This window comes from Pollachius pollachius (genome assembly GCF_949987615.1).
Source record: "Pollachius pollachius genome assembly, chromosome: 1".
NCBI lineage: Eukaryota > Metazoa > Chordata > Actinopteri > Gadiformes > Gadidae > Pollachius > Pollachius pollachius.
In genome coordinates, this window is record NC_136934.1 from 18731365 (window position 1) to 18748170 (window position 16806).

Here is a 16806-nt window from a genome sequence, read left to right on the forward strand (position 1 = left end):
TGATGTGTGTATCTATGTGCTGCTCCGTATTGTTCTGTATTGTGTATTTCAGGTTCTGCTTCCAACTCACAACTGCGTTTCCCAAGCGCTCTCCCCTTTTGCCTGAACTCCTCTTCACTCCCCCATCAGCCTACACTCAGAACCTGAGAGCCTTTTAAACCCACCGTCATGAGTAGCAGCATCTAAAGGAGCGGTCTTTGTTTGTCCCTGCAGCGTCGGTGGACCCATTATCGGTTGTCGGCCTTTGTTTCAGATGGGAGCAACTAAATGGCCGTTGATGCCCCCATGGCTCTCTCCCTCCCTCTCTCTCGTCTGATGACAGACAGAGAGGGGGGGGGGGGGGGGGGGGGGGGGTTGTTGCAATTCACACTCAGCGACCAGGTCCTGTGTGGTGCCAGAGATAAGGTGGAAGCCATTTGTCAGCACGCCTCACAAAGACGCTCCTACGGGAGCGCTGCGTCTGGGAGCGGTCCTGCTTTTTCTGTTCTGTATTCTTGTCAATGTTGAATAAAGCAGCTGCAGAGAAGTAGTGTGTTCTTAAGAGAAAAGTAAGAACAAAATGCACAGTTCAGCTGTTTACAGTCAGTTTATATTTAAATGACTCAAAACTAACATCTATATATATATTTAATGTGAATGCCTGTATTATACTACAATTGTAGTTAATTGCCTCTAGAATATGAATTATCGTATTCCATCTGGGATCAGTAGATGTGTGCAGAAACATTGCTGTCAAGCAATGTTTGGAACAGTCATTCAATTTAAAAGTTACATAATAAATTGAACTTTAAGTTCAATTTTTTTATTTATATTTAAGAACTTTAAGTACAGAGATAACTATTTCAAGATGCCTGCCCTGGCATTTTCAGTGTAATTTGAATAATTTTGTATTTTTTATATGATTTATATCGTATCCGTACCAACTAACACCTTCATGTAAAGGATGCATGATAACACATTCACTCAACATGAATTCACCCACAGATCTATTGGTTAAGAGATTACTACAATTAATAGTTAATAACTGATATAATACAAACCTACCAACTGTATTTCCTGCCCTTGGCAGTAATTATTAGAAAAATGACTAGTCGGCTTGAAAATCAATAAAATAAATGCAGTTTCTTATAAACTTCCATTTGTTCAAAATATATGAATAGCAAACGTCTCTCTGAAGTTGTTTGGATACAGATCGTTTGAGTCATCTGCCCTCAGTCTTCATTAACAGTCTGAGGAGCTGCAGCATCAAGATGTCTGACAGGGAAATCCAATCATAACCAAGCGAGAAATAGGTGACACCCCATCCACACACATCCATCTTCATTCACCGCTCAGAATAGAGATAAACAACCATACATAGTAAACTAGAATTATGAATGGTAAAACTAAAATCTAACAAAAAAAATACATATTTACTACTGATTAGTCATGTAGCTGTAACTTCCTTTGTGATTTCCATCTACCGTGTCGTTATTGCGTAAGTAGGGCATTGGCATCTTGGTCAAGGATGCTGCAGGTAGATTGAGGACAATGGGGTTTGAACCCGACACCTTTCAGCTCGGATCAAACCTCGGTTATCCCCCTTGAAGCAGGGTGGTTTGGATTGTTTCTGCATATTCCACCAATATGCCACAGCCTGTTAAGAAGACTTGTTATTTAGACCAATTGACAATGGTCTCACCCAAGCACCCACTAAAATAGATAAATGAAGGACATACAAGTCATGGAAATAATGATGAAACATCCCAGTAGGAGAACCAACAACAGGCTGATCTTACAGAAATGAACAGAGCAGCGAGGAGAGAGAGTAACGTAGTATATTGAACACAGGGCCATTGGCCATCCATACACATGAAGAGGCAGATGCAGAGCGTCTTCCTACAGTGGCATTCCATGTTGACACGATGACTACTGAGGCTAAACAATAAATACAGGCTCAGCTTAGTTAAACACTTCATTGTACACCGTGTGTAAATAAACACTGAAACAAACGTCATATCTTTATTACCCCGCGTCACAGGGCACACACTCACACATGTTCAAGTATGCCTGAGGAACTAAACGGAGCAATTAGAAAAATAAAAAATTAGGGAATAAAAGGAGATAAAATGCATTTAAAAAATAAGTGAACTGGCATTGCATTTCACAAAAATTCATATGCTTATGATTTTGGAGCAATTCACTGTAAAGTGCTAACTGGATTGATCTGAGGAAGAAAAGAAAAAAACATGTTCCTCATGTGAACTGATCACACATCACATCACCTTACACATGGAGGTACAGCAATAGCCAGTTGTCGGGCAAGCGTTTACCAACCAGAAGACATGGACCACATTTCATGTATTAGTCCTTTAATAAGATAACTGCTTCCTTAAATTTTCCTTGTTAATTTAACAATGAGAATCTGGCCGACTGGCTTTCAGGACAATTCCGGTTACAAATGCTGGTGTTGTCGCTGTACAGCTCTCCTCTCTCCTCTGACCTACAGGCAACGGACCAACCTCCAGCATATCAAACCTCAGGTCCAGCACGTCCCGTCCTGGCATGGATAGGGGGTCTTTGAACAAAGGGGGGGGGGGGGGGGGGGGTCTCCTCTCCTCCTCGTCCCCAGGGGGGGGGGGGTGTGGTGAGCCGGCCTGACAGATGCCCGGAGCAGGGCCCTGTCAGACCGATGCCTGCCTGCCTACAGGTCCTGAGTTTCGCTGAGGCCCCCGGGCTGCTGAGGCCCGTTACTGGGGAGGCAATGAGTGTTCTTCTCTCGTTTAGCTTTTTCTTATATTTAAAAAATAAAATAGAAAATAAACAAATGAACAAAAAAAACGAGCGGACGGGATGACGTCGTTCATCTCCTACCTGCTCCCCCCCCCCCCTCCCAGCCCCCTCCCCACACTTAAAAAAAAAAAATCCACCTTTAAAGGGAATCCCCCCCCCCTGTCCCACCCGAATTATAAAACACAAATAACCCCTAAGGAAAGTGAGCTGCAGAATGGCTTTACTCCTCACAGTCTGCGGGGGGCGCTTTGGCCCCTGGGAGCTGAGGTGTGATCGCTGGTCTTTTGGCCGTTCCGTCGTGTCTGCTGATTGGTCCTGCTGGCGGCGGCCGGGGGCGTTCTCTGGGCGGTGGGGGGCGCCGGGGGCCGGCGCCGTCCCCGGGGGCCCTTCGACTTGGCCCGCGCAGACGCCGCCGCGCGACCCCTTCCGCCCCCCGCTGGTCACTTGCGGGAGTGCAGGGTGTCCTGGAACTTGGTGCTAGTGTAGCGCACGTGGAAGCCCTTCTTGTTGATGGTGTCATCCGAGCGGAACTTGATGACGATGGAGTCGCCTGCAGAGTAGATCTCCTCCGGGGGCTGGACACACACACACGGGAGAGGAGGTGTGAACGGGCTGTGTGTCGTGTGTGTGTGTGTGTGTCGATGTGTGCGGCGATGCGTGCGTGTGTGTTCGGTGCTTTCCACCTCCCCCAAAACAACCTCTTTAATCCAAAACTAATGACTTCTTACAGCGAGCCGCACCGAGAGCACATTTACTGCTGTGCTCCATGATTCCCCTCGACTGCAGGAGAATTGAGGATTCAAAGTATTTTGGAATGCGCCCGCGGCAGAGTCTGGGCCCCTCTGCCGGTGCAGGGCCCCCGGCCCCGGAGCCGCTCTCAGAAGCCGCTTCGCTGGGGCTGGAAGGCTGAACAACGAGTGACAAAGGAGCTGTGTTCACAAACGGTTAACAGCACGCCCGTTCAGCAACACGTTTCAACACGCTTGTTTGTTGTTGTTTGTTTGCGCGAGGATCCCATCTGCGCTAAACGTTTTTTATAAACTCCAGCGCGTGAAAGAGGTTTTCCTCGTGGTTTACGAGCACTGAATTCAAATTGAGATGCTGGATTGAAAGGAATCTAAAAAACCTTTTTTGAATGACACTTTATTTCACTCTTTTTCTACATTAAAGCGCTATAATTGTTCCATTTAGAAACCTCAACAAAGAGGTCTTGATAATTGGCTTTTTGTAGCCTACATCAAACTGAAATGGTGTCAGGTTATTCCGATCCGTCTTTAAAAAGACTTCATGCGGAGCCAGCTCCCTGGGGCGGCGGGAAAACACGTCGCCGGGGGCAACGCAGCACGGAGACGACATTTCAGCGGAGTCCCGCACTTATTATTAAGTGTATCAATTAAATCAAGCTGTTCTGTGACCTGTTAGGAGGATAAAGCCTGGCCGATCTAGCTGGTTCTTCTCTGGCTGCGCCGCTCAGGCCTGATTCAACCTCTGCTGCAGCCTGAGGCCCCTCTGCACTGACCACTGACAGGCTGCCAGAACGCAGGGAGCGCTGGCCGTTTGATGGAGCCGTCCTCCGCCTGCACTATTACCTCTGCCCGCACTACGACCTCAGCCTGCACCCCCCTCACTGGCCAGCGAACTCAGCCTGCACCCCCCTCACCGGCCAAAGACCTCCGCCTGTACCGCTGTCATTGGCAAGTGACCTCAGAGGAAAAACACCCAGCCTTAACTCATCCAGCTTCAACTCATCCAGCTTCAACTCATCCATCTTTAACTCACCCAGCTTTAACTCATCCAGCTTTAACTCACCCAAGCTTTAACTCATCCAGCTTCAACTCATCCAGCTTCAACTCATCCAGCTTCAACTCATCCAGCTTCAACTCATCCAGCTTCAACTCATCCAGCTTTAACTCACCCAGCTTTAACTCACCCAGCTTTAACTCACCCAGCTTTAACTCACCCAGCTTCAACTCACCCAGCTTCAACTCACCCAGCTTCAACTCACCCAGCTTCAACTCATCCAGCTTCAACTCATCCAGCTTCAACTCATCCAGCTTCAACTCACCCAGGTTTAACATGATGATTAAATACAGAGAGCCCAGTGGAGGGAATATAAATACTAACCCCCCTGGAAGTTTAGGAAGGTCCTTTTAACGCCATAACGGATCATGGCTGAGGCTCAGCGAGGATCAGCTCCTGTTTTTTACTGGTGTACGATACGGAGAAACCTCCCATCAGACAACCAGGGATTTATCACAGCGGCTATCCCTTATCTGAGGTAAAAGAACGGATGCACGTCAGATAAGCACTTTTGACATTCATGCGTCCCGGCGATCAATATCACACCGAGTGTAGTGTACGCACCCATGAAGAAATGTTATATCTAGAGTCCTAAACATTAGATCTGGCGTTACTAAATAAGGCACTTACTCCTGACACTTAAGTCTGCCAGACGTCCTGGACGTTGAAAAATAAGCATAGTCGGGATCATCAGTCCAGACTCGATCGATATCTTTTGGGAACATTTCCGAACGGGCTTCCAGCAGAGAGGGGGCGGTGGTGTGTGTGTGTGTGTGTGCGTTGTGGTGTGTTTCCATGGCGACCAGGCCGACGGCTTACCCCTGAGCCGCAGTAGCGCCCGAGCCGAGGGGACTTGGTGTCCCCGCCATCAAACAGCTCCATGTAGTCGTAGCCGCAATCCGCCTCCTCCTCGATCTCGAAGGTCTGGAAGATGAGCTCAACGCCGTAGCCCTTCTCCGCCGCCAGCACCCACTGGCAGTCCGACGCGCCAGGGTAGTTGTTGTCCCCGAACTGGGCGTGCGAGAAGAGGTCCTTGGTCTTCACCTCCGCCTTCAGACGCCCGCCGCACTCTGAGGAGCAGGAGGAGGGAAACAGAGCTCACATCCAGGAACACGCTCGCCTGGTGAACGACCGGCTTCAGAGAGGTGACCGCGATCACTGCTCTCTGTCATGACGGCTCACGTTATTTTGTCTGGCTAACGTCGAGACATGCTCCGACTTAACGTCCCCTCGATGGGATAAACTGCCACTTAATGTACGCGCTTATGTACGTTGTACGTCCTTGCACTTAAAATAGTACATTGTGTAGCATCTTATCCTTAGCGTCTTTGTTGTGTACGGGGAATGGGTGAACCTAGTGATTATTAGTGCTTGGCACTTGGTTCTATGAACATCATTACTTTACAGACAGCGATAGTGTTTCTCTTTCTTCAGACAAATGGACTTATTGTAAGTCGCTTTGGATAAAAGCATCAGTTAATGCCCGAAATGTTAATGTAAAAGAAAGCTAAAACTAAATAGAATCGGTTCCTAAGGGGCTGAGCGTTGCGCCTCAGCGTCTTCCGCCTCCCGCGCCTCGTACCTGCGGAGTGGGACGCCTCGAAGCCCTTCTTCTGCACAGAGTTGTCCGAGAAGAAGCGGATGAACAGCTTGTTGGCGCTGGAGGTGATGGGCAAGGGCTTCTTGGTGCCGCAGAAGCGGCCCAGGCTGGGGGCCTTCCCGTCCCGGCCGTCGTACACCTCGATGTGGTCATAGGCGCACTCCAGGTGGGCCTCCATGTCCATCTCGTTAAAGGCCTGACCAATCCCAGCCCAGAGAAAACCGCTTATTAAAGGCCTGACCAATCCCAGCCCAGAGAAAACCGCTTGTTAAAGGCCTGACCAATCCCAGCCCAGAGAAAAACGCTTGTTAAAGGCCTGACCAATCCCAGCCCAGAGACAAACGCTTGTTACGGCCTGAATATTCCCAGCCCAGAAAAAAGCTTGTTAAATGCCTCACCAATGCCATCCCAGAGAAACAGCTCGTTAAAGGCCTAACCAATCCCAGCCCAGAGAATACATCATTCAGAAAAGACTTGGAGAGATCCATCATATTGTAGGACGATGGACCTTGCTTACTGCACAGAAACGTTACCTCCGCTGGTGGCAAGATCTACTCATTAAACTAGCTGTTTTGTCAGGATTTGTTTTGTACAGAATATGATGACAGAAGCACATTATTACCCAATTAGAATTTGGCAGCAACCACCAAAAAAGCAAGAAAAGACAAGTAGGCACTACCAGAAGACATCAGATCATTAGAGCAGTAATTAGTTGAGGTTCCACCTCCTGCAGTGATACACAAAACGAGACACGTTGGAGGAAGACGAACAAACAAAGGAGGAAAAGGAGAAGGATTCGTCGGCCGTACGATTTTGATGCGGTGTCCCGGCGTGGCGGACAATGCCCAGGTGCAGGCCTTCTTGCTGGGGTATTTATCGGGCCAGTTGGGGCTGGTGATGGTGCCACTGGCGCTGTTCAGAACATGATCACATCCGGCTGCAAGACAACACACAGAGAGGTGGAGATTCAGAACATGGCAGGGAGACGATGGGGCTTTCTGTTTTTTACCACACCTGAGTTGGGAGTTCTCTAGCTCAACAGGCAAGGAGATGTTGTGATAAGATCCTCAGAGGCTGATCCTTAGTGTCCACACACAGTTAAACCATCCAATAGGGTGGTCCCAGCCTTGAACCCACCTTCTTTACAGTCGTGTTTGTTCTCGTGCAGCACAAAGCCGCTCCTGCACTGACAGCTGTAGCTGCCGAAAGTGTTGACACACTCGTGCTGACAGCCTCCGTTCTCCTTGGAGCACTCGTCCTTATCTGAGGAGCGAGAGAGAGGCACACACACACACACACACACACACACACACACACACACACAAAGAGAATGACAGAGAGAGAGACAAACACAGAGACACACACCAGCTTAGCAGGATACTTCTCATCTCACTGGAGACTCATCACACTGGAGCTCTGCAAGCGAGTGCTTGCAGAGCGCTGTGATTGACTGTCATTGTACTGTGGTCGTGTGGTGAGTGAGAGAGAGGAAGGCCACCTGAGAAGAACTGCGCCTTGAAGCCCTTCTTGGACACGGTGTTGTCCGACTTGAACTCGATGCGCATGTTGTTGTACTGCGAGGTGATGGCCTCGGGCTTCTCCGCCCCGCAGAACTTCCCGTGCAGCCGGGAGTCAGCGGACAGGCCACTCCGCACCTCCACGTAGTCGTACTTGCAGACCTGCGGGCGGATGGAGGTCGGGGGATGTTAAAGTACGGCACCGCACCGCCCTGAGGCGTTTCCCCTGGATCTACACCCTCTGTGGATTAGCATGTACACGGTGGCAAACCGGGGCCAGTATGCACCCCAATATCCTTGAAAAGAGAGCCCAAGTCTACCGAAGAGGATTAGGGCCACATGTGAAAAAAAATTTTAGTCCTGTGTTTTAAGTCAGAATTCTCAGAATAAAGACAGAATTCTGAGAATAAAGTCAGAAGTCAATTTATTGGGAATTTAAAGTCACAATTCTGAGATTAAGTCAGAAGTCATTTTATTGTGAATTTAAAGTCAGAATTCTGAGATTAAAGTGAGAAAAATAAATCACATGTGGCCCTGATCCTCTTCCGTAAAGGACTTACCAATAATCAATGAAAATAGAAATATGAACAGCAATACGCCTGTGTGAGAACACAGAAAGAGCCTATTCCTAATAAGACCAGCACTCACATCATTGCCCTCCGTCTCGAAGACGTCAAAGAGCAGCGTGATTCGGTACTGCGTGGGCGCCACCAGCTGCCAGATGCAGTTCTTGTTGGGGGGGTACTCTCTGGGCCAGCCCGGGCTGGTGATGGAGCCGTTCAGCTTGGTGATGAAGCCGCCGCAGGCCGCTGGGGAGAGAGGAGGGGAGACGGGAGAGAGGGGAGAGAGGAGAAGACAGGAGAGAGGAGGAGAGAGGAGAAGGCAGGAGAGAGGATGGAGGAGAGATAGGACAGGAGAGAGGAGACGGGAGGGAGGAGAGAGGAGAGAGAGGGGAGAGGATGAGAGAGGTGAAAGAGAGGAGGGAGGAGAGAGAGGAGAGAGGAGAGAGAGGAGACGGGAGGGAGGAGAGAGGAGACAGGAGGGAGGGGAGAGGAGAGAGAGGAGGGAGAGGAGGGAGAAGTAGAGGGATTACTTTGGTTGGGTTAAATGGTCTAGGTCAAAACCATCTCTCTTAACAGTTTACTAGTGGTATTGTATAATAGAACTGGAGCAAAATACAATACATATGGTCCTATTGCTTTCGTTATGCTCACAATGGTAAAGCTTTTGGTAGTTTGTCATTCGTTTATCTTCCCTTTGATTCTCTGGGTGAGGTTGTTAGACCAACTCTATGCAGCAGTGCCCATATTTGGTCACCGGACCTTCCCAAAATAATTCTTAGGATTGAAAGACCCTGGAGATCCTTATTTTGTAACTGTTTCAGGTCAAGCTGGCCACATTGACCCCAGGCAATATGTTAATCATATACTGTACTAGACCACCACCTGTTTTAATTTAGCAGCCCCATCCTCACCGTCGCCCCTGTCTAGACTAACACACACACACACACACACACACACACACACACACACACACACACACACACACACACACACACACACACACACACACACACACACACCCTTCTCTGGATTGATTGCATTCTCACATTAATTTGTTAAAATGTTTGTATTTTGTATTTTTTTTTTATCAAATTAATGTGATACAACTTAAAATGCTGTGTGTAGTGTAGGGAAGTGTAGTGTAGTGAAGTCTGTGTTCATCTAGGGGCAGACTTTTTATGATGTAACCAAACACACAAACAAAGGAGGGAACACATATACATTCCTTAGGTTTAAGTATATATACACACAAAATAAATAGGGTGCTTACTCTAAGTATTTTAGGCTCAGTTTTAAAGGGTGTTTTGTGAGCTGTATCCAACGATACCTCAACTGAAAACCTAATAAAATTACATTTGCAGGTGTGAAGGTAAATACTTAAAATTGTTCCTCAGAATAGTGCAACAGTGCAACAGTGCAGTAAAGCTTTAAAGTCCCCTCACATGACACAAGTACAAAGGAAACCTGTAGCTAATCACAGCCCTCCAGTAAAAGGCATTCACCACGTAGCACAGCAGTTATAGAGCAGCGACTGTAAAAAGGCGAGAGCAACCATTTGGTCGTAGTAAAGACACACAGGAATCTGCCCCAGTCTCCTCTCTGGGGGTCTTCAGCAGCAGCAGCAGCAGCAGCAGGGCTGTGCTGTGTAAACGAGCCAGCCAGGAGGAGAAAGGAGGCGCAGGCCCTCCTTTCTTTCTCTGCACTCACCCTCACAGCTGCGCTTGTCTGCGGCCAGCTCGTAGCCGGGGTCGCAGGCGCACTTGTAGCTGCCCAGCGTGTTGACACAACGTTGCTCACAGCGACCGTTGTCAGGCTTGGAACACTCGTCCATCTCTGGAACGGAGAGCAGGGCAGGTTAGGACCGTACACTGTGTGTGTGTGTGTGTGTGTGTGTGTGTGTGTGTGTGTGTGTGTGTGTGTGTGTGTGTGTCAGAGAGTGAGTGGGTGTGCGTGCGCGCGTGCGTGTTAGACAGAGTGTGCACCTGTGTGAGTGTGTTTTTGCACGCTCGCAGAAGTAAAGGTCGGGAACATGTCACTGACCTAAACAAATATTTATGTCCGTAAGTCCGTCCCCCGCCCCCTCCCCTAAAAAGGTTCACCACCTGTGACCTCTGACCTTTGAAAAAGTTGGCGGCAAAGCCGGCCTTGTTGACGGAGCCGTCGGACACAAACTTCATCCACAGCTGGTTGGAGCTGGTCTTGATGTCGTCGGGTTTATCGTAGCCACAGAAGCGTCCCAGCAGGGGGCTGCTCTCCGAGAGCCCGTCACGCACCTCCAGGTAGTCGTAGGCGCAGCTGTCGTGGCGTTCGATCTATCAGGCGAAAAGGAGCAAGCGGATTCATGGTGTCCGTATTGATCTCTCAACAACGGGCCGGCAGAGGTAACGGGCTTCAGTGGTGGCATTGAGCAGAGCAGGATTTAGTCAGCAGGATTTCGGTGGCTGCATCTGTCTTTGTATCGAGTTCAACTCTGCAGGTTAACCGAGCAATACATTCGGTGCTTCTAAAGCGATTGAGTACAGACTGTACCCGAAAAAATAAAATTAAAAATAGCCCTATTGTGTTTAATGGCACTCTTAACTAACTGAATATTTCAGTGGCTATTCACGGACAAATGTATGTCTTCTATGAGTAGAGCATCTGTCTCCTACGCTCATGAGTTTCAAGATGGCCGAGCCCGTTCCCTCTCAGGGGATCCATAACCCTCTTCTCCCCGGGGAGCTCACTGGCGTGCAGCAGAGTTTCCACACGAGGGCGAGCGTGAACGCGCAGGACGTCGACTCACGGTGACTCTTACAACCACCGATGTTAGAACGTGGGGGAGTCGCACTACTTGCCGCTTTACCTCGAAGGACTGGAAGGTGAGGCCCACGTGGAAGCCCGCGGCCACAGAGATCTTCCACACGCACACTTTGTTGGGCCGGTAGTCGTCAGGGTAGTTGGGGGACTGGATCTGCCCGTTGTCCTTCCTCACCTCTCCGCCACAGATCGCTACGCGTCAGGGACGAGGGAGGAGGAGTTAAACGCTGGTGGGATACGGGCAGCACACGCCCCGTGTCCTTACTGGCGGCATGTGGTCGACGTGGCCGTGCTTACGCAACACAGATTATCTACGTTGACCTCAACACACCAGATGATGCAGTTCACATAATCAAACACACATGCACGCATGCATTTTCTCTCTCTCCTCTCTCTCTACCTCCCCCCCCCCCCATTGAGGCCCCTCTCCTTAGCGCTCTGGTCTGGAGACAGTAGGGGGCCGTGAGCAGGCAGTGATTAATACAGAGGACAAGACGCATCAGCAGTCAAGGAGCCTCATGTGCTGATCATCTCTCTAGAGAAGCTCTTCTGGGGGGGGGGGGGGGGGAGGGGAGATGGGAGATGGGTCTAGGGGTTGGGGGGTCTACTGCTCACCTTCGTACACGGCGGAGAAGCCCTTCCCCACCCAGTTGCTGCTGGTGCGGAACTCGATCCACAGCCGGCTGTCGGTGGAGATGATGGTGTCAGGCAGCTTGTCTCCACAGAAACGACCTGGTGGGGGGGGGGGGGGGGGCACACACGCACACACACACACACACACACACACACACACACACACACACACACACACACACACACACACACACACACACACACACACACACACACACACACACACACACACACACACACCAGGTATGGCTCCAGTAATTCGCAGCGTATTCGTGGCATTCTCATAAGGGTTCACGATGAGTCAGATGGGAATCATAGAGCACTGCAACATCTTGAACTCCTTAAGACTTTCTGCTGCACAACAAGGCCGTCGGTGGACAATAGTGCCGTGTTCAACTTGGAAAAACGTTGGGTCGACAGACACACACACACACACTCACACACACAACCTTCTTTCAATTTGCCTGCTCCAATTCATTAAGCTTTAACAATACACACATCAGTCCTGTATCAGGCTGTATTGCGACGGCTGAATGTTGGGCAGCAGCGACTACAGAGGACCCCAGAAACAATGGAGGCGTCTCACAGCTCTGAAATACTTGGCAGTAAAACTCTAGAGTTGGAGCCCCCAGATGCTAGACATATGTTCCACATGAGAACGACTTGAGGATCTGTTCTACTTATCCTACAGGCTGCAGAGCCTTGTTAACCCACATCTATGGAGTCACTCTCTGCCCTGTAAAGCAATCAGCCAGGGTAAAGAAGACGTCCTACACATCTACATGCTGACCTTTGAGCGGGGCCTTCCTCCAGTAGCCATCCCTGATCTCCACGTGGTCGTACCAACACAGGTGGCTCCTGTACAGATCCATGGAGGTGAAGTTCAAAATGATCTTCAAAACCAAGAGAACATGATTATACACACACACACACACGACCATGTCAATACTACTGCTTATATACTAATACCACTACCACTACTACATTTTAAAATACCAAACCCTCAGTCATTATCAGCATTATATGTTTGGAAGCAGTGCTGAACGAGCAGCTGAGAGCGGGCTCCAGGCAGGTGGCTCTGTGAGTGGGCTCTAGGAGGGGGGCCCCTGGCTCTGTGAGGGGCCACACAGACGTACCTTCTCCCCCGGCGTGACCGAGATCCTCCAGACGCAGTGCATGTAGGCTGAGTAGCCGTTGGGATAGCCAGGAGACGAGAAGTTCCCATTGCTCTCCTGGAGGCTGTCCCCGCATCCTGACACACACACACACACACACACACACACACACACACACACACACACACACACACACACAGTGTTAGAATAACATCATGGGTAGGCAAACTAATTGATTACTTTCCCCTTAAACAACACCTGAGCCGCCAGGGCCAGCTGCGCAGACAAACAATCAGTGTAGTGAATCCCTCTCCTACCCAGGGCTACAGGCCAGATACACTCGGATATGAAGGGTAGCAGCAGAAACGTGTTCTAAAGAAGGCCCACGTGCCGCCTGCTACCCCCTCCATCACCACCGGCACCCCAACCCCCCTTCACCAGCACCCCCGCCACCAGCAGTACAACCCGGTCCTCCCCCACTACCCCCCAGTGCTCCACCACCTGCTGCACCAGTCCTCTCCTCCAGATGATCACCCCACTGAGGGAAGGGACACTGTGTGGCATTCTGCCGTCGAGCGTCTTCTAAATTAAGCCCCTGGACGTCTATTAATACCCAGACCTGTGGGGGAGCAGATACATTATGTACATGATGCGGCGTGAGAGAACATGCTGCACCGAGCCTCTCCCTCCTCACACCGCCTCAAGGACGGGGGATCGATGGTCAGGGGTAAGAATAAAATAGGAAGATTGATGGAGAAACCGTAGACATTTTCCGGCTGGTACTGTACCATTTTGGTCTCCAGGATTTCCTTCGAGTTCCGGGATCTGGACTAGTTTAAATGTGTGTGAGGATGTTGAGCGCTTGGAGCTCCATTCAGACTCCTTTCATAGAGTGGAAATCAGTAAAGATCAGTGTCTGGAGACTGGGTAAGCCCTTCAGTGGGCATAGAAGGTGGTTACCTACACGTCTACCACTGGAGTTCACAGCTCTGTGACATTAACAGTTTAGAGCCGTTCTGTTTGGGTCTACCTCGCTTTAGTCTAAAACGTATGAAGCTGTGGGGAAACTGTCTGAAAGCGCTCTTCCAGTCGTTTTCTGTCTGGCTCGTTCCAGCCAGTCTGCGTGGGTTGTGGCGACGCCCCTCACACTTGCTCCTCTGGAACCACTGTGCATGCGTTTTCTAAGCCCTTGACTTCTATTTGGTTGCCTCCTATAAATATTTTTCTCATCTCATGGGCGGAAATTCCAATGCTAAAACGGGCAGGCTTTACCTACCCGTTAAATGGTAATTGTTACTGAAGGGTATCGTTGGTTTACCGATCCCCTTACTTTATACACCCCACGGGGAGGGCATGAAAAGGACTGGGAGACATCCATGCATTACCTTCCACTGCCCAACCACAGACACATGTGGAGACTCAACGTAGCCATCACAAAACTGGCACATGCATACACACGCACAAAATATTTGCAACATCATCTACTCTGCGTCTTCCCACACTGTGCTGGACTCGGTGCTCTGTATCACACGGGCATATATTTATAGCGTCCCATTGATGACATCCCAATTATGGTTCAAACCGACCACTTCTTTACAGAAGTACTGAAATAGGCCGATGACCGGCCTCTTCTCTTCGCTGCGAAGCTCCCGTGACGTAGAGCCGAAAGCTGAGCTCTCCTCACCGAAACCCTACATTTAACTTTCCTAAACATCTGATTCATCCGACAGAAGCGACTGACTGGAGGTTTGTGAACCTTAGGTCTTCCACACTTGCATGCTGCAGAGGCTACAAACTTCCTCCCTGGCCCCTTCTCCAGCACATAGCAGGACGGAGACGGGGAACCTGAGGCTGGGACGTTTACACTGAGGAAAGTAGGGGTTTGCTTCCCATAAACCTTTCTTGAGTCACTTGTTCTCGTTGAGCAGCTGTTGGTTCGCTGTTCTCCCAGTGATCACCAACTTCCTGTCCCTGGGTGCTGTTTACACTCCTCTGGGTTTCGGACGCCTAGGAAACCGTAGCCAAGGGGCCAGGCCACTGTGGATGCGTGGCTATTTCTACACAATGTAAACTAAATCTTGGAACTGCCAGGATGTATTCTCCCTCTCTCTTTCTCTCCCCCCCCCCTATGTTTATGACACTGTCGCCATCTGTCTATGTATCGACTACCGCTCTATTTGTCTCTCTGTCCTCTTGACAAAAGGGACGTGCACATTGCGGCGACAGGAAGACGCAACAAACACAGACATGTTTACAGACATGACAGAGTCTTACGGGAGCACTTGTAGAGTTTGCGCGCTTGTGTAATGTCCCCTTTGCTCAGCCGTGTCCTCTGGCCAATGGGGGGGCGCACGCCGTTGACGTCATAGCGGGGGAGGATGGTGTCCAGGAAGATCCCCCTGAGAGTGGACGGACGAGTTGCGTCAATGAGAAAAATAAAGGATCATCAATAAGGACACTCAAATATAAACACATTACTTGGACATAATTCACACGTCATGACAAGAAATGGCAAGAAACAAGCCCATGGACAATAGGGTCAATAATGGAGAAGGTATATATATGTATATATATATATATATATATAAGCCGTCAGCAGATTCAGCCATGAATAGACATGAGAGTATTGGAGCGTGAAGATGCGGACTGCTATGGACATCTGGCTGTCTGCCATTGAAACATTGACCCGACAGGGCTTCCCCATGGACCCCTGCTGTTATTAAGACTGGATCATCGTTTCAGAACTCGCACTGCGATGAAGAGTTGTGCGTTTGGAACAATAACTATTGCATCACATTGAAGCGCGGACGCAGCTGCCACGACGCACGTTCTTTCAGCGTTAGCCAAAGGATGTCTGCCGCAACACAAACAACTTCAATCCGATCAGAATCAGGTTCAGGGGGTTACTGGATTAAATCAGACACGCCATGTTCTTCTTCAAGATAAACACCACCAGGCTCCTTCAGACCCTAAGGGTTGTTATGTTGCATAATTTCCCTCAGAGCCAGCAGCTTTACTGACTGTTATGTTTGTGTGACCCTTAACGTGCTATTGGGTAACCCGGCATGTCCCTAAACTCTGTGATAGTCAATTAATATCAATCAATAAATGCTAAATAATTGTTCTTTAAAACTATTTTCCTTTTACCCACATGGGTAAAATGAAATAATTGGCCAACAAGTCCTTGATAACTGATACAACATCATGGGTCCTTTTATGAGCAAAGGTCATGTCTGCGAGCCGCCCTATATGGTGAAAGTAATGAATACGTTGGTTAGCACTAGTTTAATTACCGGGCCAATTCAACAGCTAGCCAATGCATCTATTTATGTGAAGACGTTACTGAATGTGGACTATGATAAGGACAGCTGGGAGTCCTACAATCAATTGGAAGCAATCTCAGAACAGACCCAAAACGAGGGGCGGGAGAGAGCGCTTGAGACAAGTACACTTGACACTGTGTAGCTGGATGATCATCTCCTCTCTCCTTCTCCAGCATTGGTCCAGTCCACTGGGTGTTCCCATGGCGACACGGCCATCAACACCAGATATGTTCAAACATTTCATCTATAGAAAACGGTTTATAACGTGTCTGTGTTTTTCCGGCCAACTGCCCGGCTGTCTGCCTGACAGCCTGTCGGTCAGCTGGTCTTCTGTCCGTCTGTCTAGCAGTCAGTCTGTCTTTTGGTCGGGCCGTATGTCTCAAGTTGGTCCTACAGTGTGCAGTCCATCCATGGGTCCGTCTGTCTAGCAGTCAGTCCGACTGTCTAGAGTCAGTCAATTAGGTGGCCTACTGTGTGCAGTCCGTCTGTGGGTCTGTCTGTTGGTCAGTCTGTCTAGAGTGGGTCCGTCTGTTTGCCTGCAGCAGTTAGAGGAATAGAGCCACTCCAGCCGGTGTCAGGGCTGACAAAGGGGAACTAGCAGGTCTTATTTGAGTTGGCTCCGCTCCATGATGTGGCCATGAAAAACGTCTCCGGAGCAGCGAGGAGGGAGGCGGGGGTAGGGAG

The 16806-nt window shown here is 49.5% G+C and overlaps 1 protein-coding gene across 1 annotated transcript in view; it reads right to left on the reverse strand.

The window, feature by feature from the left end:
• Positions 1-2946: 2946 nt before the first annotated feature.
• bmp1a (bone morphogenetic protein 1a) overlaps positions 2947-16806 on the reverse strand; it is a 29070-nt gene continuing 15210 nt past the window's right edge. The window contains exons 7-20 of the mRNA XM_079728729.1: positions 15074-15198; positions 12821-12936; positions 12475-12577; positions 11667-11783; positions 11098-11243; positions 10369-10564; positions 9960-10085; positions 8338-8498; positions 7671-7851; positions 7310-7435; positions 6982-7109; positions 6155-6368; positions 5392-5642; positions 2947-3347 (exon numbers count right to left, since the gene is read on the reverse strand). Of these exons, the coding sequence (XP_079584855.1) occupies positions 3213-3347; positions 5392-5642; positions 6155-6368; positions 6982-7109; positions 7310-7435; positions 7671-7851; positions 8338-8498; positions 9960-10085; positions 10369-10564; positions 11098-11243; positions 11667-11783; positions 12475-12577; positions 12821-12936; positions 15074-15198 (2125 nt within the window). The 3' untranslated portion in view covers positions 2947-3212. The remainder of the gene's footprint in view (positions 3348-5391; positions 5643-6154; positions 6369-6981; positions 7110-7309; positions 7436-7670; positions 7852-8337; positions 8499-9959; positions 10086-10368; positions 10565-11097; positions 11244-11666; positions 11784-12474; positions 12578-12820; positions 12937-15073; positions 15199-16806) is intronic.